This window comes from Pelecanus crispus, chromosome 18, assembly GCF_030463565.1.
Source record: "Pelecanus crispus isolate bPelCri1 chromosome 18, bPelCri1.pri, whole genome shotgun sequence".
NCBI lineage: Eukaryota > Metazoa > Chordata > Aves > Pelecaniformes > Pelecanidae > Pelecanus > Pelecanus crispus.
This window is the reverse complement of record NC_134660.1, coordinates 2711651-2728892: the sequence shown is the minus strand read 5'-3', so window position 1 is coordinate 2728892 and position 17242 is coordinate 2711651. Positions and strand designations below refer to the sequence as shown.

The 17242-nt window shown below is 67.6% G+C and overlaps 1 protein-coding gene across 1 annotated transcript; it reads right to left on the bottom strand.

Annotated features, from left to right (window-relative positions):
* Positions 1-8888: 8888 nt before the first annotated feature.
* Positions 8889-16405, bottom strand: IGFBP4 (insulin like growth factor binding protein 4). The gene is made up of 4 exons (XM_075722994.1): positions 16045-16405; positions 9704-9858; positions 9326-9460; positions 8889-9017 (listed from the first exon to the last, which is right to left on the bottom strand). Exons 1-4 carry the CDS (start codon positions 16403-16405, stop codon positions 8889-8891), a joined length of 780 nt encoding a protein of 259 aa, XP_075579109.1.
* Between the last annotated feature and the right edge of the window lie 837 nt (positions 16406-17242).

Sequence of the window (17242 nt, the reverse complement as noted above, 5' to 3'; positions counted from 1 at the left end):
CCTTCGCTTTTCTCTGGAAGACCGAAATACTCTGGCTGAGATTTCTACTGGCAGCAGGGGATGCCTGCACTCGGGGTGTCCAAGCTGAGGCGTGTTCGGTGGAGCTGAGCTCCCACCTTCGGGGACTCGGCCCTAACGACCCCCCAGTGCCGCGGGAGGGGACGTCTGGTGCAGGCAGGGGGGAACTCACCTCCCTGGCCATAGACCGGCCTCAGGAGGCGGTTTTGCAAATCAAAGCATATAAAATCACTAGACCCTGCTGAAAAATCCTGCTTCCCTCAAAGAGCAGAAGCATCGAAAGGCAACCTATTTTTGCCTGGTGCTGGTAAATTCTCCTGCCCTTTTTTTGCAAAGCGGGGTTACAGGCTAGCTCAACCTCCAGACATCGCGGCAAGCTGAGAAATAAATGTTGACATTTTCATGACAGTAAAACATTGGGTTTTTGGAAATGACTTGCATGAATTTGGGCCAGATCCTCAGATGACGTAAATTGGCGCACCCTCGTGGAAATCAGTGCTGCCGTGATTTACACCAGCTGAAGATTCAGCTCTTGCCGTAATCTCAGAGTGGAGTAGAGCGGCTCCGAGTCCACCATACAGCCGTCTCCCTTAGCGCTCGCTTACCTGGTGCCTCTACGTTGTTTTAATTTCGGACCCTGCGCTAACAAACCCTCCTTAGGGGTATTTTCAATAAAGCAGCGGATTGTTTATCTCACTGCAAACACTGCGGAGACGTTAGCAACTGAAATACATTGCTCTGCTCTCTCAAACGGCAACGCGTCTGCATGCGTTGCACATACAAAGTCGCTCTCCTCCAGCCAGACCGCGTAACGGCATCCAGCTGCAACAGCTCTTTGGCAGCGATAAAAGCAGATATTGGAGTTACCGCGTGGGGCGGGGGGAGCGCCCGGCTCCAGGATGAGAAACTCATGGCTTTGTCCCCCCCCGAGTCTCCCTGCCCTAAGCCCTGCTCAGCCAAAACCCAGCACCCAGCCTGGGGCCGGGCTGGGCGAGCCCGTGACCCCGCGGGCTCTGCACCCCTTGTGCCGTCCCCGTCGCGCTGCAAAGCATCAACCCCCAGACCCAGGGGAACGCGGCACCCCAAGGTCACGGGCGGCTCGGGGGGACGCAGCGCAGCCCCAGCGCCCCGGGCTTGTGCATCCCTGGCCCCGCAGGACCCCCGGCCCCCCACGGGGTATGCAGGATGGGACCCGCTGCAGTGCGCGCTGCAGCCGGCAAGGGGCCCCAGCACCACACCGTCCAGCCCTGCCTGCACCTGCCTGCCTCCTGCCTGCGCCTGCCTGCACCCTGCCTGCGCCCTGCCTGCCTCCTGCCTGCACCTGCGCCCTGCCTGCTCCCCGCCTGCCTCCTGCCTGCTCCCTGCCTGCCTCCTGCCTCCTGCACCCTGCCTGCCTCCTGCCTGCCTCCTGCCTGCGCCCTGCCTGCGCCCTGCCTGCCTCCTGCCTCCTGCCTGCCTCCTGCCTGCGCCTGCCTGCACCCTGCCTGCGCCCTGCCTGCGCCCTGCCTGCACCTGCGCCCTGCCTGCTCCCCGCCTGCCTCCTGCCTGCGCCCTGCCTGCCTCCTGCCTCCTGCCTGCACCTGCCTGCTCCCTGCCTGCCTCCTGCCTGCGCCCTGCCTGCCTCCTGCCTCCTGCCTGCGCCCTGCCTGCACCTGCCTGCTCCCCGCCTGCCTCCTGCCTACCTCCTGCCTGCGCCCTGCCTGCCTCCTGCCTGCTCCCTGCCTGCCTCCTACCTCCTGCCTGCTCCCTGCCCGCCTCCTGCCCGCCTCCTGCCTGCCTCCTGCCTGCGCCTGCCTGCGCCCTGCCTGTCTCCTGCCTGCGCCCTGCCTGCCTCCTGCCTGCCTCCTGCCTGCCTCCTGCCTGCGCCTGCCTGCGCCCTGCCTGCCTCCTGCCTGCCTCCTGCCTGCGCCCTGCCTGCCTCCTGCCTGCTCCCTGCCTGCGCCCTGCCTGCTCCCTGCCTGCGCCCTGCCTGCCTCCTGCCTGCCTCCTGCCTGCCTCCTGCCTGCCTCCTGCCTGCTCCCTGCCTGCCTCCTGCCTGCCTCCTGCCTGCCTCCTGCCTGCGCCCTGCCTGCGCCTGCCTGCACCCTGCCTGCCTCCTGCCTGCGCCCTGCCTGCCTCCTGCCTGCTCCCTGCCTGCCTCCTGCCTGCCTCCTGCCTGCTCCCTGCCTGCCTCCTGCCTGCTCCCTGCCTGCTCCCTGCCTGCTCCCTGCCTGTGCCCTGCCTGCCTCCTGCCTGCCTCCTGCCTGCCTCCTGCCTGCTCCCTGCCTGCGCCCTGCCTGCCTCCTGCCTGCGCCCTGCCTGCCTCCTGCCTGCCTCCTGCCTGCTCCCTGCCTGCCTCCTGCCTGCGCCCTGCCTGCCTCCTGCCTGCTCCCTGCCTGCCTCCTGCCTGCCTCCTGCCTGCTCCCTGCCTGCCTCCTGCCTGCTCCCTGCCTGCTCCCTGCCTGCTCCCTGCCTGCTCCCTGCCTGTGCCCTGCCTGCCTCCTGCCTGCCTCCTGCCTCCTGCCTGTGCCCTGCCCGTCTGCTGGGAGCCGTAAATATGGGCAGAGCCGGTGGTGCACACAGAGCTATTTTCATTAACCAACACTTAATTAGCGCTGCACCAGCCCAGAGACCCCTGCCCAGGAACCCCGGCCCAAGGACCCCAGCTCAGGGACCCCAGCTCAGGGACCCCAGCCCAAGGACCTTGGTCAGGGACCCCGGTTCATGGACCCCAGCCCAAGGACCCTTGCTCAGGGACCCCGGCTCAGGGACCCCAGCTCAGGGACCCCAGCCCAAGGACCCCAGCCCAGGGACCCCAGCCCAGGGACCCTGGGGGCTGTGCAGCCCGCAAACCAGCGCTGCTTTACTCCGCCGTGTTTATCGCGATGCCGTTCAGGACAGCAGCGATAAGCACGAAGGGAATAGGAAGGTTCAAAGGCTTTGGCTCCAAGCGGTGCTTTGGGGGGATCACGCTGCTGCCCCCCCCCCCCCAGCCCAGGCCCCTGCACGCTGCTCCCCTGCGTCATCAAATCCAGCTCCCTTTTGCAGAACTCCAGCCGCAACCGGGAAGGTTCCTCTTCTGGGAACGGGGCAATGGCTGCTTTTCCCCGCTTTAGGACCACTTGGGGATGGGGAGCGGGCCCATCACCAAGCGCCGTCTTCCACACGTGGAATTTTTAGTTCATTGAAAACCCTTTTCCAGTGCAGCGTAGCTGGAGCACAGGCCCAGACACCATGGAGACAGTTCAGCCAAAACCACCTGGATTCACGAAAAAACAAACAATTCTCTGAGCTCCTCGTGGCTTCCAAAGTTTGTCCCAGGCTTCCTGGAAGCGCAGCTCTTGGTTTTGGTTCCTGGGTCCAGTTCCAGCCATTTTGTAACAAACCCCTGTCCTGGCCGGGCTCAGGGGTTCGATCCCAGCAGCCTCTGCCGCCAGCGGGTGATGCCCCGTGTCCCCAACCACAGCAAGACCCCGAAAGCCACCGATGCTGCGTCGTGGGGCCAGGCTGTCCCTGGTGACGGGGACACGGATCGCACCGGTGACCGCCCACCATGCGTGTGGGTGCACGGACACGTGTGCACTTGCGCGGGTGACACACAAAGCCTTGGTGGCAGCGTGGTGGCCACAGGGGTTTCTGCACAGAAACGTCCTTGCCCTGCACAGGGGACAGGGAGCCGCCGGCTGTCGCAGGTGAAGGTGCAGAGCTTTGCCTCCCGATGAGACGTGGATGGGCTCACCCAGGACCCAGACCCACCACCGGCCACTGCCGGGGGCCAGCATCACCGCCTGCCTCCCCATCCCGACACAGCGGGGTCCTGCCACCGCTGCCCGGCGCAGCCCTGCCCGGGGGTCCTGCCCGGCAGCACTTTTGGGCGCAGGAGGGTTTGCTGCTTCTTGTCACCGGCTTCCTGACGACCTCCAGAAGAGGGGAAGAGCCACAGCCCTCCCTCGGCTGACAGGGAGGAGCAGCAGCACACGGGGGAGCCGGGGGGAAGCGGGTGCCCCTGGGTCTGCAAGCGTCACGGGAAGGGGCAAATGACCCCCGGACTCCGTGGCACCAGCCCCCGCACTCCCAGCAGCCCAGCAGCGGCTCTGCCAAATGCAAACACACGCACGCGTTTCTCCAGCCAAATCAGTAACCGAGCCCAGCCCGGTGCCCCCGCAGCTGGCAGGGCCGGGGGCAACTGGACAGGGGCCCTGAAGGAGAGCCGGGGTAGCCCCAGCCCTGGGCAGCCATCGACACGGGGCCGGGATGCTGGGCTGGGCTCCAGGAGAGCTGGCGTCTTCCCTGGTCCGGCTGCCGGTCTGCTGCGCCAGCAAATTACTGTGCTTGTCTACATTGGCTGCAGACGGCTGCCTTCGGGCCCGGCTCCTCCAGGGTGTTTGCACAACCCCGAGCACCGCCGGCCGCGCAGCTCCAGTAACCGGAGCAGCGGGCTGGCACCGGCCCCAGACGACACCTCCAGCCCCGGGGAGCCGTGACGCTGGAGACCCAGGGTCCTCCTGCGACGTGACCGCAGGCGATGCTGCCTGCCAGCTGCCCTGGTGAGCACGTTTGCTGCAAACACCATGAGAAAGCCGAGCCATGGCCAGGAGCGCCGGGCAGCCAGGAGGCATGTAGCCGCTGGCATTCCCGTGCCTGGGCATCTCTCAGCTGCCGGTCCCCTGAAACCCTCCCAAAACACTGAGCGGAGCTGGTGATGCTCGGTGCGTAGCGGCACACGCACACATGCCGTGGGCTGCGGCTCTGTGAGGCCGGCGGCACTGCCTGGCCACGAGCACGTCACCCTGGCGCGAGCCGGTGCCTGTCCCTGTCCTCCCCTGACCTTCGAAGTCCATCCAGCGTCTCGTTCCAGCCTGGCGCTGTCTCTGGGCCCCACCGCTGCTCTGTGCCGCTGCTCTGTGCCGCTGTGCAGGGCCGGCGGTGACGATCGGCGGCGAGGATCCTCGCTGCCCTTGCAATGGCACAGAGCAGAGGCTGAGCTGGGACTCATGAGGAGGCATGAAATCATTTGCTTCCCACCCCATCCCTGCTCGGCGTAGCTCTTCCTGAGGCTTTTCAGGACCCCACTCTGCCTGGGTTTTCAGGGCTGCTGAACCCCAAACCCAGCGTGGTGTCCCCCAGGCTGGGGGTACTGGCTGCCCAGGCAGGGACGGCACGGCTGAGCCTGTCCCCACACCGGTGGGGTGCCCCGTGCCGGCCCCTGCGCCCCGCGGGCTGCGGATGCTGCCAAGCGCAGGCAGGCGCTGGCCTCGCTCCCGCAGTCCAGTCCCAGGATCTACAAACCAGATGCTCTCAGCTCAGGCATTTTTTCCACTTCCAAGCCGCCGCAATCCAGCCATCCGCCCTCCCCAGCTCCCCCAGCTTCCCTTATCCTGCTCCGCAGCCGGCCGTGCCCACGGCCCCTGGCAGAGGGCAAGGCAGGTGCCTTCGGAGGTGGCCAAAGGGGGTCCCTGCCCGGTGGGTGTGAGGAGCAGCCCAAAGCCCAGCCTGCGCCGAGCTGCACCCGGGGGAAGGGAGCGGAGGGGGCTCCTGGGGAGCAGGGACCCGCGGGTGCTCCTGGGCGATGTCTCTCGCTGCCACCGAGGATCCCGCCCCGCTCGCCCCACTGGCAGCCAGTGCAGCCACGCCGCTCTCCCCAGCACCCGTCCCCGTTGGCAGGCGGAAAAGAAACCATCAAATATTTTTGCTGGCAGCTCAGAGCCGCAGCCACCCGCAGCCGCTCGGCCGCCAGCCCCCATAGCTACAGCAAACAGTCCCCAGCCAGGCTTTCAGGGGTGCACACCTCGAACCACTCATCCTGGAGCACCGGCCGGATCCGGCATCCTCTGCTCCCACCGCTGGCACTGGCACTTCCAAGGGTGGAGGAGCCAGGGCTGGTCCCAGCGGCGGTCCCCAGGGATGTGGTTTGCGGGGGTCTGGAGCTGGGGCAGGCTGGCAGCACAGCCCAGCAGCTGAACCTCCCTGGGGGTCAAGGCTGCACCCGCTGCTCCTGCACCCTCTGCTCCTGCACCCTCTGCCAGGGTGGGTGCCGAGGCTGCGGGCAGGCTCTGGTTTAATTTGGCTGGTTTGGAAGGGGAGCGTTTCCATACGGCACACATGGGTGCCGCAGGAACGCAGCGCCCAGCTGGGTGGGATCCCTGCAGACCCCTCGCTCCTCCTCTGCTTTGCTTCCCCTCTCTCCTTTTCTTTGAAGCAATGCAAAGATAAAATACACTCAACAGAAACACATTAAATAACAGGGAAAATTAAATACAGTAATTACCTTATTTTTTCTTTTTGACGATACAAAGGTTCAAGTTTACTGTAAAAGAGGGTCGGTGCTACACGGGAGTCCGAAGGGACGGGCTTGGCCCAGGAGGAACTGACAGAAATCACATCGGCGTGGAAAAACGCCGCTGGGGTTGGGGAGCCTTACGCTGGTATATGATCATGTGTAAATACAGCCTTAAACTACAGGAGAGACGATATAAAACACTGGAGCCCTCTGAGCTGGACGCAGAATGCACCCTGGTGAACGCCGGCATCTCCGGCCCCTGCCCGGCCGCTCACTGGCCACCCCAAAACCAGGGGAGGCTCCGCCGGATCCGCCGGCACTGCCCTGCCTGCGTGCGGGGAGGGTCCGGGATGCCACTGCATCCTGCACCCCACCACGGTGCTGCCGGCGCGGCCGCATGGGACCGGCACCGTGATCGGCCGTGGTCCCCAGCGGCACCTCCCCGCGCCCCAGGAAACCCATCCTTTGCGTGGTGGCACCGGGGAGCCAGGGGCTCTGGAAGGGGCAGGGACCCCCATCCTCACCAACCACCATCCTGGCAAACTGACTCCGTTTAGAAGGTGCACGCAGCCTCCTCCGAGCAGGGCAGGCAGGGGATTTCGGCAGGAGCCCGGCCAGGGATGCAGCCGGCGGCTCGACAGCTCCGCGGGACCCTGCCAGGGACAGCGGTTTGCAGCGGGGCAGGGGCAGCAGCACAGCCCCGCGGGACACGCGGTGGAAGGTGCCGGGGCCACAGCGGGACACGTGCACCTGGGAATGCGGGATGTGACACGGGAACACCGTCACCCGGAGGAGAAGCCAGGAGAAGCCGTGCCGATGAGCTGCAAAGCTGAGCCCAGTGCCAGCCCTCGTCCCGGCTCGCTCCATCCTCACTGTCCAGCCAGCCCTGGCCAGCGGCATGGCAGCACTTGCCAATCCCCGTCCCCACCCGGGGACGTCCCCGCGGGTGCCAGGGAGCTGCCGTGCCATGCCGTGCCATGCCGTACCCTGCCATGCTATGCCGTGCCGGGGAGCTGCCGGGAACGGGGGCGGGCAGAAGCGTGTTTCACTAAAACTGAAACATCTCGTTCCCATCAGGGGCCTTGGCACCCGCTGGTGTGGATGGGGCAAATCCACATGGAAAACCAAAACCTCCCATTGCGGCCATGGAGCCAGGGGGTGGGTCACGGCGGGGGGGGGATCAGCAAAATCCCCTGCGTCTTTGGCACACTTGCCATGGCAGCCAGCACATCCATTTCTCACCTAAATGACATTTAGGTGAAAAAATTTCCAGCCCAGCTTAAAAAAAAAAAAAGAAGAAAAAAAATAGCTACAAAAATAGTGACAATTTCTCAGCTGAGAACTTTGTGCTGGCGAAATCTGCAGATCCCGTCACTGAGACGTTCCAGAAATTCATCCCGGTTTTGTCACGTTGGCCAAGTTGGAAGAAGAGAAGTCAGAAACCATCGCCGGCAGTGCCCCGTTCCGCGGAGATGGAGGATTTCAGCCTCAGGGGCCACACGGTTGATTTTAAGATCCCACCAACGACATTTTTTAAATATTAAAAATCTTTGGGGAAGGAAAAAAAAAAAAAAACAACCCACCACCAAAAGAAACCCTTCCTGCTGGGAGGCGTTTCCTGGGCATCCCTCGTCCCCCCCACCCTCCCCTTGGACCCAGCACCCCTGGGGTGCCCGAGCGCCCGAGCCCTGGGGACGGCGGCTGGGGACGGGGCAGGGGGAGACAGGACGGAGAGGAGGAAAACGCTGCGGCCGCCAGCTTTGTCCCTGCGCAGGGAGCGGGGTGGGGCTGGGCCGGGGGGCAGGCGGTACCCAGGCTGGGGGGCAGGCGGTTCCCGGGCCGGGGGGCTGCAGCGGGGAGGGGGAAGGTCTCTTATTGCTCTGTGTGGCCGCGACGCCCATCGCACGCACACGCTTTGGGGGAGATGGAGGCAGGGAGGGCCCCAGGCAGGCGCTGGTGGGGGGGCTTTCTCCAGGCACCCCCCGCTCCTGGCCTGGGCAGCATCCCGCTATCAGGGAGGGCAGGACGAGGCACTTCTCCCGCTGCCGCACGTGGACGCGGACGGCAAGGCACTGCAGGCAGGGCTGCCGCCGCGGCACCCCACGAGGCACCGGCGTGTCCGTGGCTGCCTGCGGGGCCAGGCTGGGCCGGGGCAGCAGGGGAGCCTCTGCCACAGCCGCCAGGCTCCGGGTGCCCTGGCCAGCACAGAGGGGCCGGGGCAAAAGCCGGGGCAGCACCCCGGGGCGGGCAAAGCGGCAGCGGCTGCGGGAGCAGCACCGAGGGGCGACAGCATCGTGGGTGCTCTCCATCCACTCCACCCGGGCAGCCTGACACCAACCCCAGGGCGGCATCTGCCCAAGCAAGCGTCCGTGCCGCTGGCACTGCCGGGGACCCCTCGGCAGCGGCGGCTAGTGGTCACGGTGCAGGTCGCGGTGCCGTGCCCCGTGCCGTGGGCAGCCCGTGGCGCAGAGCACAGCGGCGATCCGGGGCACGTGCTGGGGTCCCCCATCACCAGGGAGGTGCTTGACGGTCATGTCCCCTCTCTTCCTCTCCTACGCAGCCCCGGTAGGTGTCCTGGCCGCGGCGCGGCGCGGGGCCGCCGCGGTCACGCTCACATGCTGTCCGCCAGCTGGTGACAGTCCAAGTCCCCCTTCAGCTCCAGGAAGCCCGGCAGCTTCACCCCTGTCTTGCGGTCCACGCACCAGCACTTGCCCCGCTGCCCGTCCAGCGCCGGGTGACACTGAGGGGACGGGTTGGGTGAGGGGCGCCCAGCCTGGCCCCCACGGCCCCATCCCCGCAGGCTGCCTGGCTGGGGCGACCAGGAGCTCTCACAGGGGCTTTGCCACCCCCGTCACACCCCAGGGCTCTTGCAAGGGACCCCACAACACCCAAAGGGTGATTCCCACCCAAACCAGGAGCTGCAGGTGCCCTGCTGTGCCCCGGCACCCGCCTGTCCATCCGTCTGTCCATCCCCGCTCCCGGCTCTGCAAAAGGACCCCATGCGAGCAGCTCCCCCAGCCCCCCGTGATGGGCGAGAGCCCGTCCTACCTGCTTGGGGTGGAAGTTGCCGTTGCGGTCGCAGTTGGGGATGGGGATGACGTACAGGTCTTCGTGCGTGCGGGTCTGCGAGGCGGCCAGCCTCTCCAGCGCCCGGTGCAGCTCACTCTGGCACGAGCCCTGCGCCTGCGGGAAGGTGGGGCTGAGCCGGCAGCGGGGCTGGTGCGTGCCCCCGCCCCAGCGCCCCGGGACCCCGACTCCTGGGGCTGTGCCACAAGCACCAGCATCAAACCCCCCCGCTCCTGCCCTGGGCTCCGCCGGCGCTGGAGAACGGCCCAGGGGTGCTCAGCACCCATGCTGCCCTCCCCAGCCCAGCGCCGCCCCGGCACCCAGCGCCAGCCGCCCGCCACGGTGCCGCGCGGTGCTCACTATGGGCCGCGTCTCCTCGCGGTGGTACGGGCTCCCGCTGTTGCGCATCTTGTTGCCGTGGTTGACCCGCTTCGCCTGCTGCTTCTGCAGGCACTTGCGGTCGTGGATGCTGCAGGGGCTGAAGCTGTTGTTGGGGTGGTCGATCTCCTCCTTCTCTGCAAGGACACGGACCGGAGGGGGCTCAGTGCTGCAGGGCAGCCCCGCGGGGATGGCGGCGCCCCCCACCGTGCCCCGGGCCCTGCGGAGCGGCTTGCACCCCCGGGCACACGGTGCAGCTGGTGCTGCCGGAGCCCTCACCGCCCTCCCCGGTCCCCACAGGCGTCACCCCCAGCCCCGGGTCCCCTCCTGCCCCTGCCACCACACTGGGCTGAGCTCTCCCTGCAGCACTGGGCAAGGCTCCTGGGAGTTTTTATGACTCATTAGCCACGATTCACGGGCTGATTGCCACGCGTCTGTTATTGTAGGATTGCAAATGCATGCTGAGAGAGCGCCGGGCAGTTGCTCCGGTGTGCTGCACGGCACAAGGGTCTGGCTCTGCCCTGGCCAGCCACGTGCTGCCAGGCACTGGGTGCTCACCCACAGCACCGGACCCACGGAGCTCGAAGGTGATGCTGGGATGCGCAGCCAGGGAGCCCCAGGAAGACCCCAGAACCCCCAAAAAGCTGCCTCTGAGGAGCTGCAGCAGGAATGGGGGCACCGGGGCTGCACCGGGGTGGTGCTGAGCACCCGCCAGGCCCAGGGTGGCACTGGGTGCCGCAGCCGGGAGTAGAGCCATGCTCTGCCACAGGGCACAGCCCCTGCAAAGACATGAAAGAAGAAATTCCTGGAATAAGAAAGTTAATCTCCCACAGGGCCAATCTCAAAAGGCGGCGCTTGGCATCCTCGCCTGCGCCAGGAGCGCAGCCAAACTGTGATCCCAGATGTTGGCAGCTGGAGGGAGCATCATGAGACCCGAGCTCTCGGTGCGACTTTATTTTTAAAAAGCTGCCGGTTCCTCCGGTTTGGGGCCTGTTAATGCTCTGCGGAGGGGGGACGCCCCAGGGAGCCAGGGTTCCACCTGCGCTCGGAGCTGTGTCAGGCGCAGCCCAAGCAGCGTTTTGACTCCCAACCCGCCTGGGCGGTAAGAGAGGAAAGCGGCCAGGGCTCCCTGCCCGAGTTTATCCCGGGGCTGGGCTTATACTAATCAATATTGCAGCCGGCAATGGGAAAAACCTTCCCAAACCAGGCAGGGGACAGTCACGGTGCAGCGTGGGTGGAAGCACCCAGGGGCTCCCAGCATCAGGGATGGAGGCTGCCGGGGTTATGCCGGGCACCGGCCCTGCCCGCAGGCAGGCAGCAGGCAGGCAGCAGGCAGGCAGCGGGGTCGGAGCCACGGCCTCCTGCCCGCCACGTCCCCGCAGGATCCCTGGTCTCCCATCGGCACCTCACACGGAAGCTCCCCTGCAGCGAAGGGCTCCTGGATGGGCTCCCAGCAGCCTGGTTAAAGTTCACAGCAAAGCCCCGATCAAATCCTTCTCCTTCATTCGTGTTATTTGCTTTTTGTTTAATCTGTCAATTTTTTCCAGGAAATGGTTCATGCCCTTGAAATTTGAAACACAAACCCAAAGTCTCCAGGACCCCGCGCAGAGCGATGCCAGCCCTGGCGCGCGCCAGCCCCAGCGGCACCGACCACGGGGCTGTGGCGCAACGCGGGCGCTGGCGGCGGAGCCCAGCCGGGGGCTCGGGGGGCTCGGGCAGGGATGCTCCTTCCCTCCCCTGCCTCCCCCCTGCACCTCCTCGGGGAGACATGCAAGGAAGAGCTGGGCAGGAGATTTGGCCAAAGTCCCGGCACCTCCATGCGCTGCTCCCGCGCCATGGAAAGGCAGGAGCAGGAGGCACCGGCCGCTGCCCGCGCTGCCCGGGGGAAGCCCTCACCCAGCCCCGGCACGGACAAACACCCCTTCTCCCCCTGCCAGCCGCCTTCAGAGTGTCAAATCTCTCGGCTTAAACAAAACCAGATGCCAATAACATTTTCATAAGGTCACATGAAACATCGGTGCCTCCGGGCAGCGAGGCGGCTCTCGCCCGGCGCCCAGCTCTGCGGACAGAGCTCTGGGACCCGCGGTCCCCCAGCTCGCACACCAGCTCCGGGATCGCTCCCCGCGGCAGGGATTGCTGCTGTGACTTTCCCACCCGCTAAGCGACGTGCGGCAGCTCAAGGAGCCTCTCACCTCCCTTGGCAATCCTCCTGCACCAGCTGGATGAGGAAACTCCTCGCACTCGTGCACAAAGGCATGGAAAAAGCAACTTCTGTGGAGCCCGGAGGCCCCTGACACACCGGCCCCCCCTGCACCGCTCCCGGTGCAGCCCGCTCTGCCCCGACCCCTTGGGAAGCACCGTCTGGATGCCGGCCCCGGCAGCACCGGTGCCTGTGGGGTGTCCCCGAGCCTCCTCACACCTCTCCCCCCTGGTCCCGCTCCACCTGGCAGCCTTGGCCATGCAGGGCACCGGCCACCACCACCCTGGTGCTGCCAGTCGCGGTCGGGGCCGTGCCGGCAGAGAGAGGTCTCCGAGTGGCAGGGGAGGACGGGCAGAGCGGAGGCGGAGGTGCCTGCTTGGCTGAGGGCTGGGAGAAGTCCCTCCGCTCAGTTTGGGATGGCAGCGGGTGCCAAGGGGATGGGAATGGGCGCTGCCCTCACCGGCCGCGCAGACCAGCCACCCCATCCCAGCAGGAGGAGCGTTTCTGCCCAGCCTTTTGGTCGGCCCACGGACAGAAGACACAAACGAGTCATTCAGCGTCGCCTTCAATTAACGGGAGCTGCAAATGAGGTTGGTCACGTGCCGAACTTGTGACTCACGGCGCTGAGCCCGAGGGAGCAGCGAAGGGCTCCGGGCTCCACCGCACGGCTCCCACGGGAGGAGAGCCGGGGCAGCAAGCGAAGCCTCGGAAGCGTGCGTGTGTCCGTGGGAGAGGGACAAGTGTCAGGGGCCCCCACAGCTCCAGCCCCGCTCCCCCCATCCCGCCAGCCCAGGCACAAAGGACCCCACGTGCCCCACGGGCCAGAGGGGACACATCCACGTGTCTGTGGCCGATGTGACACGTGAGCCCCAGTGGGTCCCAGCACCCTCCGCTGCCCCGGTCAGCACCCCCGGTGCTGCCTGCGGGTGGTCCTGGCAGGGCTGCGGCGCAGCACCGGCTCTCTTGGCTGCCAGGGTCTCGACTTGGCAGGTGCCGGCGCAGGGAAGTCTGCGCTCGTCCTGCCGAGTGCTGGTCCCGGCGGAGCGCAGGGAGCCGGGGCACGGGGGTGGCTGGGGCGCAGGCACCAGGCACCTACAGCCCCTTGGCCAGGGACACCAGCTGGGAAGCCTGGCCCGTCCCCATCCCACTGGGACACGCTGCTGAGCCCTGCCGTGCTCAAACACCGCTGAGCACATCTGCGCCTCCCGGTTCGGCACCTAACGTGAGCCCGATGGAGGAGAGGTCGGGATGCAGGGGAGGGAATGAGGGATGCAGATGCCGATGATTCCCTGTAGGGACCAGAGCCTCGTCAGGAGCAACGCCTGGCCCGGAGAAACCCGAGCATGGGCGAAGGCCAGACCCCATCCCGGGGGACAGCTGGGACAGGGCAACAGCCTCGCCTGGCCCCCTGACCGGGTGGAAAGGGGCAGCGATGGATGCATGCGGGGTGGACGCCATCGGGGGCTAAACCCAGCCTGTCCTCACTGCCTGTGCACCATCCAGCCGGGGCTTGGCCACCGCCATGCCTCCCGGTCACTGCACGTGGGAATGGAACAGGATCCGTCCCAGCCACTGCTTACAGCAACCACGCGGGATGCACGCAGCTCCCACGAGGTCAGTTTTTCCCAGACACAATTATTTACCCAGCATTAAATCACTCGTCATGTGTGCTGGGGAAAATGTCCTCACCTCTTCCCGGCTGCCACACATGGGTTCAGCCATCACCTCCCCCAGGCACCCGCAGGCTGTGCCGGAAAGCTGTGGCTGGAACCTCCCAGGGCTGGCCCCATCGCAGGGCTCCCAGCCCAAGCAGCGGGATGCCCCGGGAGCCAGCTCAGAGCTAGCAGGGCTGGGAGCAGGAGGCAGGGACCAGGGTCCTGCACAAGATCCGCAGATCCGCACACAAGGTCCCCAGACCCGCAGCCACGAGGGTCACGAGAGCGGCCACCCGCTCCCTTGCTTCCTAGAAAGTCCCGTCCCGTGGGTGCTGTGAGCCCTGGGAGAGCCGAGAGGCTCTTTCCTGGTGATGGGGCTGGGAGCCATCACCCAGCCTCTCGGAAAGCCCAGCCTCAGCCCAGCCCCCGCCGATCCCAGCCTATTCCCTGGAATGCGGAGCCCCCCCCCCCTCGGCAGAGCCCCCAGACAAAGTGTTTACTGTGTTAACCGCTTCCCAGCCGCCCGCCCGCTGCAGCCTCTGCTCGCCCAGCACCCGCGTGGGCTCAGCCCCAAGGGACGCGGGTGCAGCCAGGGGGGCACCTGCTCCGCACGCCCCTGCCCCTAAATAGGCATTTGAGTTCCTTCTGCTTGCCCAGAGGGGACCCGCCGGATGCACTGGCCATGCTGGGGTGCCCTCGCTGTGCCAGGCAGGGCTGTGGCGGGAGCGATGGAGCCTGCATCCCCCAGCCCCACGCTCCCACTGGCTCCGGGCTGCCAGAGCGGGACAGGGACCCGTGGCTCAGACGTCCCACCGGGACCTTCCCACCAGGGCTGCACCAAGCAATGTGCTGCGGGGGGTCCTGCCCGCGTCCTGCCGGGCTGTCCTGGGCTAAGGGGCTCGCCGCTGCCCGCTCCCCCGTCCTGCCACCTGCAACGCTGCAGGCAGGCACGGTGCCGGGCGGGTGAGCCCGGCTCCCACGGCCACCCACCCATCCCCAGCAAGGCCAAAACACCGCGGGAAGGAAGGGAAAAAACTGCAAGTCTGTTTCCTAAAGGCTCTGGGAAAAAATGCTGCGTTACACAGGGCACGGCCAAAACCAACAGGCCTTGGCAGCCCAACGCAGCGCCGGGCCAGGGAGCCCAGACAGTTCCTGCAGGATGTGGGATAAGGACAGACAGGCAGGGCAGGGGGTCTCTGCAACAGACCCCATGCCGAGAACTCGCGGCCAACTCCTGTCCCTGGAGAGGGGCGGATGGAGGGGCCCATCCATGAAGGGCCCTCCTCACCGTGGGGACACCGGTGGAGCTGCCGTGGACCAGCCATGTGAGGAGGGAATGGAGCCGGGATCCAGCTCTCGGCGTGGGCAGGGATGGACACTGCTCCGGCCCCTTCTGCCCCTTGGGGAGCTCCGGGTGACCCCGCGCAGGGACACAGGGCCAGGCCAGTTTGTGGACCGTCCCGTGGCAGGATGCTGCTCCCCAGCTCTGGGGGACGTGGTCCCCATCACAGCCCACAGGATGGGGAAGGGGGGAGCGTGGCATCCAGACCCACTGACAGGCCAGCCCCACGGGCCAGGTCTCCACACTCAGCCCCCCGGAGCGGCTCTGCTCCCACTGTCAAAGCCACGATGTGACCTGTGCAGCTCTGGGGCTGGGCTCGCACCGCCGGCTCCGCTCCCGGCCCCCAGGCCCTGCCCAAACACCACGGGGGTGACAGGGGGCCGCGATCAACACCCGCAAGAGGCTCCTGGGGCAGACAGGCGTGAGCAGAGCCTACAGGCAGGGGGTTTCTCCAGCCTGGCCCTGCCTGATGCCCACACCCCCCTACCCTGCCCGGCTGCGGGAAGGACGCAGCTCTTGGCAAAGTCCCGGCACAGAGCCCAGCCTGACCTGCCTGTGAGGGAAGCAGGTGCCCCGAGGCCTCTTTCCTGTTTCCTCCTGGCCGTGCAGGCAGGGCTGCCGGCAGCATCCCGGGGAAGCGGCAGTGCAGGGGTCACCATGCAACGGGAGCTTCCCCGGCAGCTGGGACCCGTCCATCCTGAGAGGCCACGGATGCCTGCGGGACCGCGGGCTGCCCTGCCGTCCAGGGGCACTCCGTAGCCGGGGCCCAGCGGGTGACGCGTCCCTGCGAAGCACCTCACTCCAGCATCCACGGTGCCACCAGCTGTGCCACTGCTGTGCCGGCGGTGGATGAGGATGGCGCAAACACGACCCGCCGGTACCCACCTGCGGGAGCCCGCGCAGCTCAGTGCTGCTCCCTCCCCGGGACACGCACCGTGCACACCCATCCCGGGCTCCCCCATCCCGCCGCACCGCAGGGTCCCCGCTGAACCCCGCGGCCCCAACTCCCGCCAAGCGAGCGGGGCGCAGGCCGGCGCGAAGGTGGGCTGCTCGGGGCGGGGCGGGGGGCGCCGCTGGCAAGCCAGCACCCACCCTTCGCCCCTCGGCCACCCAGAACCGGCCTTACCTGGTGGCTGGAGGCTCTCCTGGATGGCCTCGACGTCGGCCAGGTCGGTGCAGACGCCCTGGCCGTGCATGAGGGTGTGCAGGGGCCGCGGCACGCCGCGGGGCGGGTAGCAGCGGAGCCCGGCGCCGCAGCGGGCGGTGTAGACGCCGCAGGCGGTCCCGCGGCCGAGGGCGCAGGTCGCGCAGCAGCCGCAGCCCGGTTCCCGCACCAGCTCCGCGCAACCCTGCGGAGCTTTGCAACGCGCCAGCCGCTCCTCCGAGCACGGCGGGCACTGGATCGCCTCCTCGCCGCCCCCCGGCCCCGCCGCCGCCGCCAGCAGCAGCAGCAGCAGCGGCAGAGCGCGCCCGGCGGCCCCGCGCATGGCGGCCCCGCTCCGCGCTGCTCCGCGCTGCTCCGCGCTGCTCCGCGGCCCGGCCCGGCCCGGCCCGGCCCGGCCCGGCCCGCTGCTGGCGGCGCTCGGCTGGCGGCGGGTGCGGGGCGGCGGCGGCTTTATGCGGCCCCTGGCCACACCTCCCGCCGCCGCCGCCACCGGGGCCACCGGCGGGGCCGCCCCCGCCGCCACCGGCAAGCCACCGGGGAGAGCCGCTCCCCGCCGACGGCGGCGGCTTCAGCACCGGGGAGGGCGGCTTCAGCACCGGGGAGGGCGGCTTCAGCACCGGCGGAGCTGCTCTCCGGCGCCGGGCAGCCCGGAGACCCCCGCCCCTGCCCCCCCCCCCCCCAGCTCCCCCGCCCCGCAGACCACCCGCCACCCCCTCGCACCCCCCGGTAGCCTCCCCGACACCCTGGCCCGCCGCCGCCCGCCCTCTCCTGAGAGCCACTGGGATGAACTGGGAAGGGTGGGAAGCATGCGGGGCCGCATCGCGGGGGCTGTTTGGCCAAGACCCCCCTGCGTGGGGCAGCCCGGGGTGGGCTCCGGGCTCCGGGTCCCGGGTGCGGGGGGTCCCCGGTGGGAGCAAAAGCACTGCCGGGGCAGCACAGCACCACGGGCAGCTCAGCCCCGGGCTGCCGGGGACGCCCCGGGGAGGCCCCGCCGGCTCCCTGCACCCCCCCCGCCCCGCACCCGCCGGCTCCCCGCGCCCCCCCGGCCCCGCACCGGCCCGTGATAAGTTGAAAGCTGCCGGCACCTAGTGGCTATTTCGGAAAATCGGGAGGAAGGCGGGCGCGGAGCCCGAGCATCCCTCCCCGCGGCTCCCGCCCC

Coding starts and splice junctions, on each gene's coding strand:
- IGFBP4 (XM_075722994.1), bottom strand. CDS start 16,405: ATGCGCGGGGCCGCCGGGCGCGCTCTGCCGCTGCTGCTGCTGCTGCTG. Junction 9,859..16,044: donor GGAGAGCCTCCAGCCACCAG/GTAAGGCCGGTT, acceptor GTGTCCTTGCAG/AGAAGGAGGAGATCGACCAC. Junction 9,018..9,325: donor GCAACTTCCACCCCAAGCAG/GTAGGACGGGCT, acceptor CCGTCCCCTCAG/TGTCACCCGGCGCTGGACGG.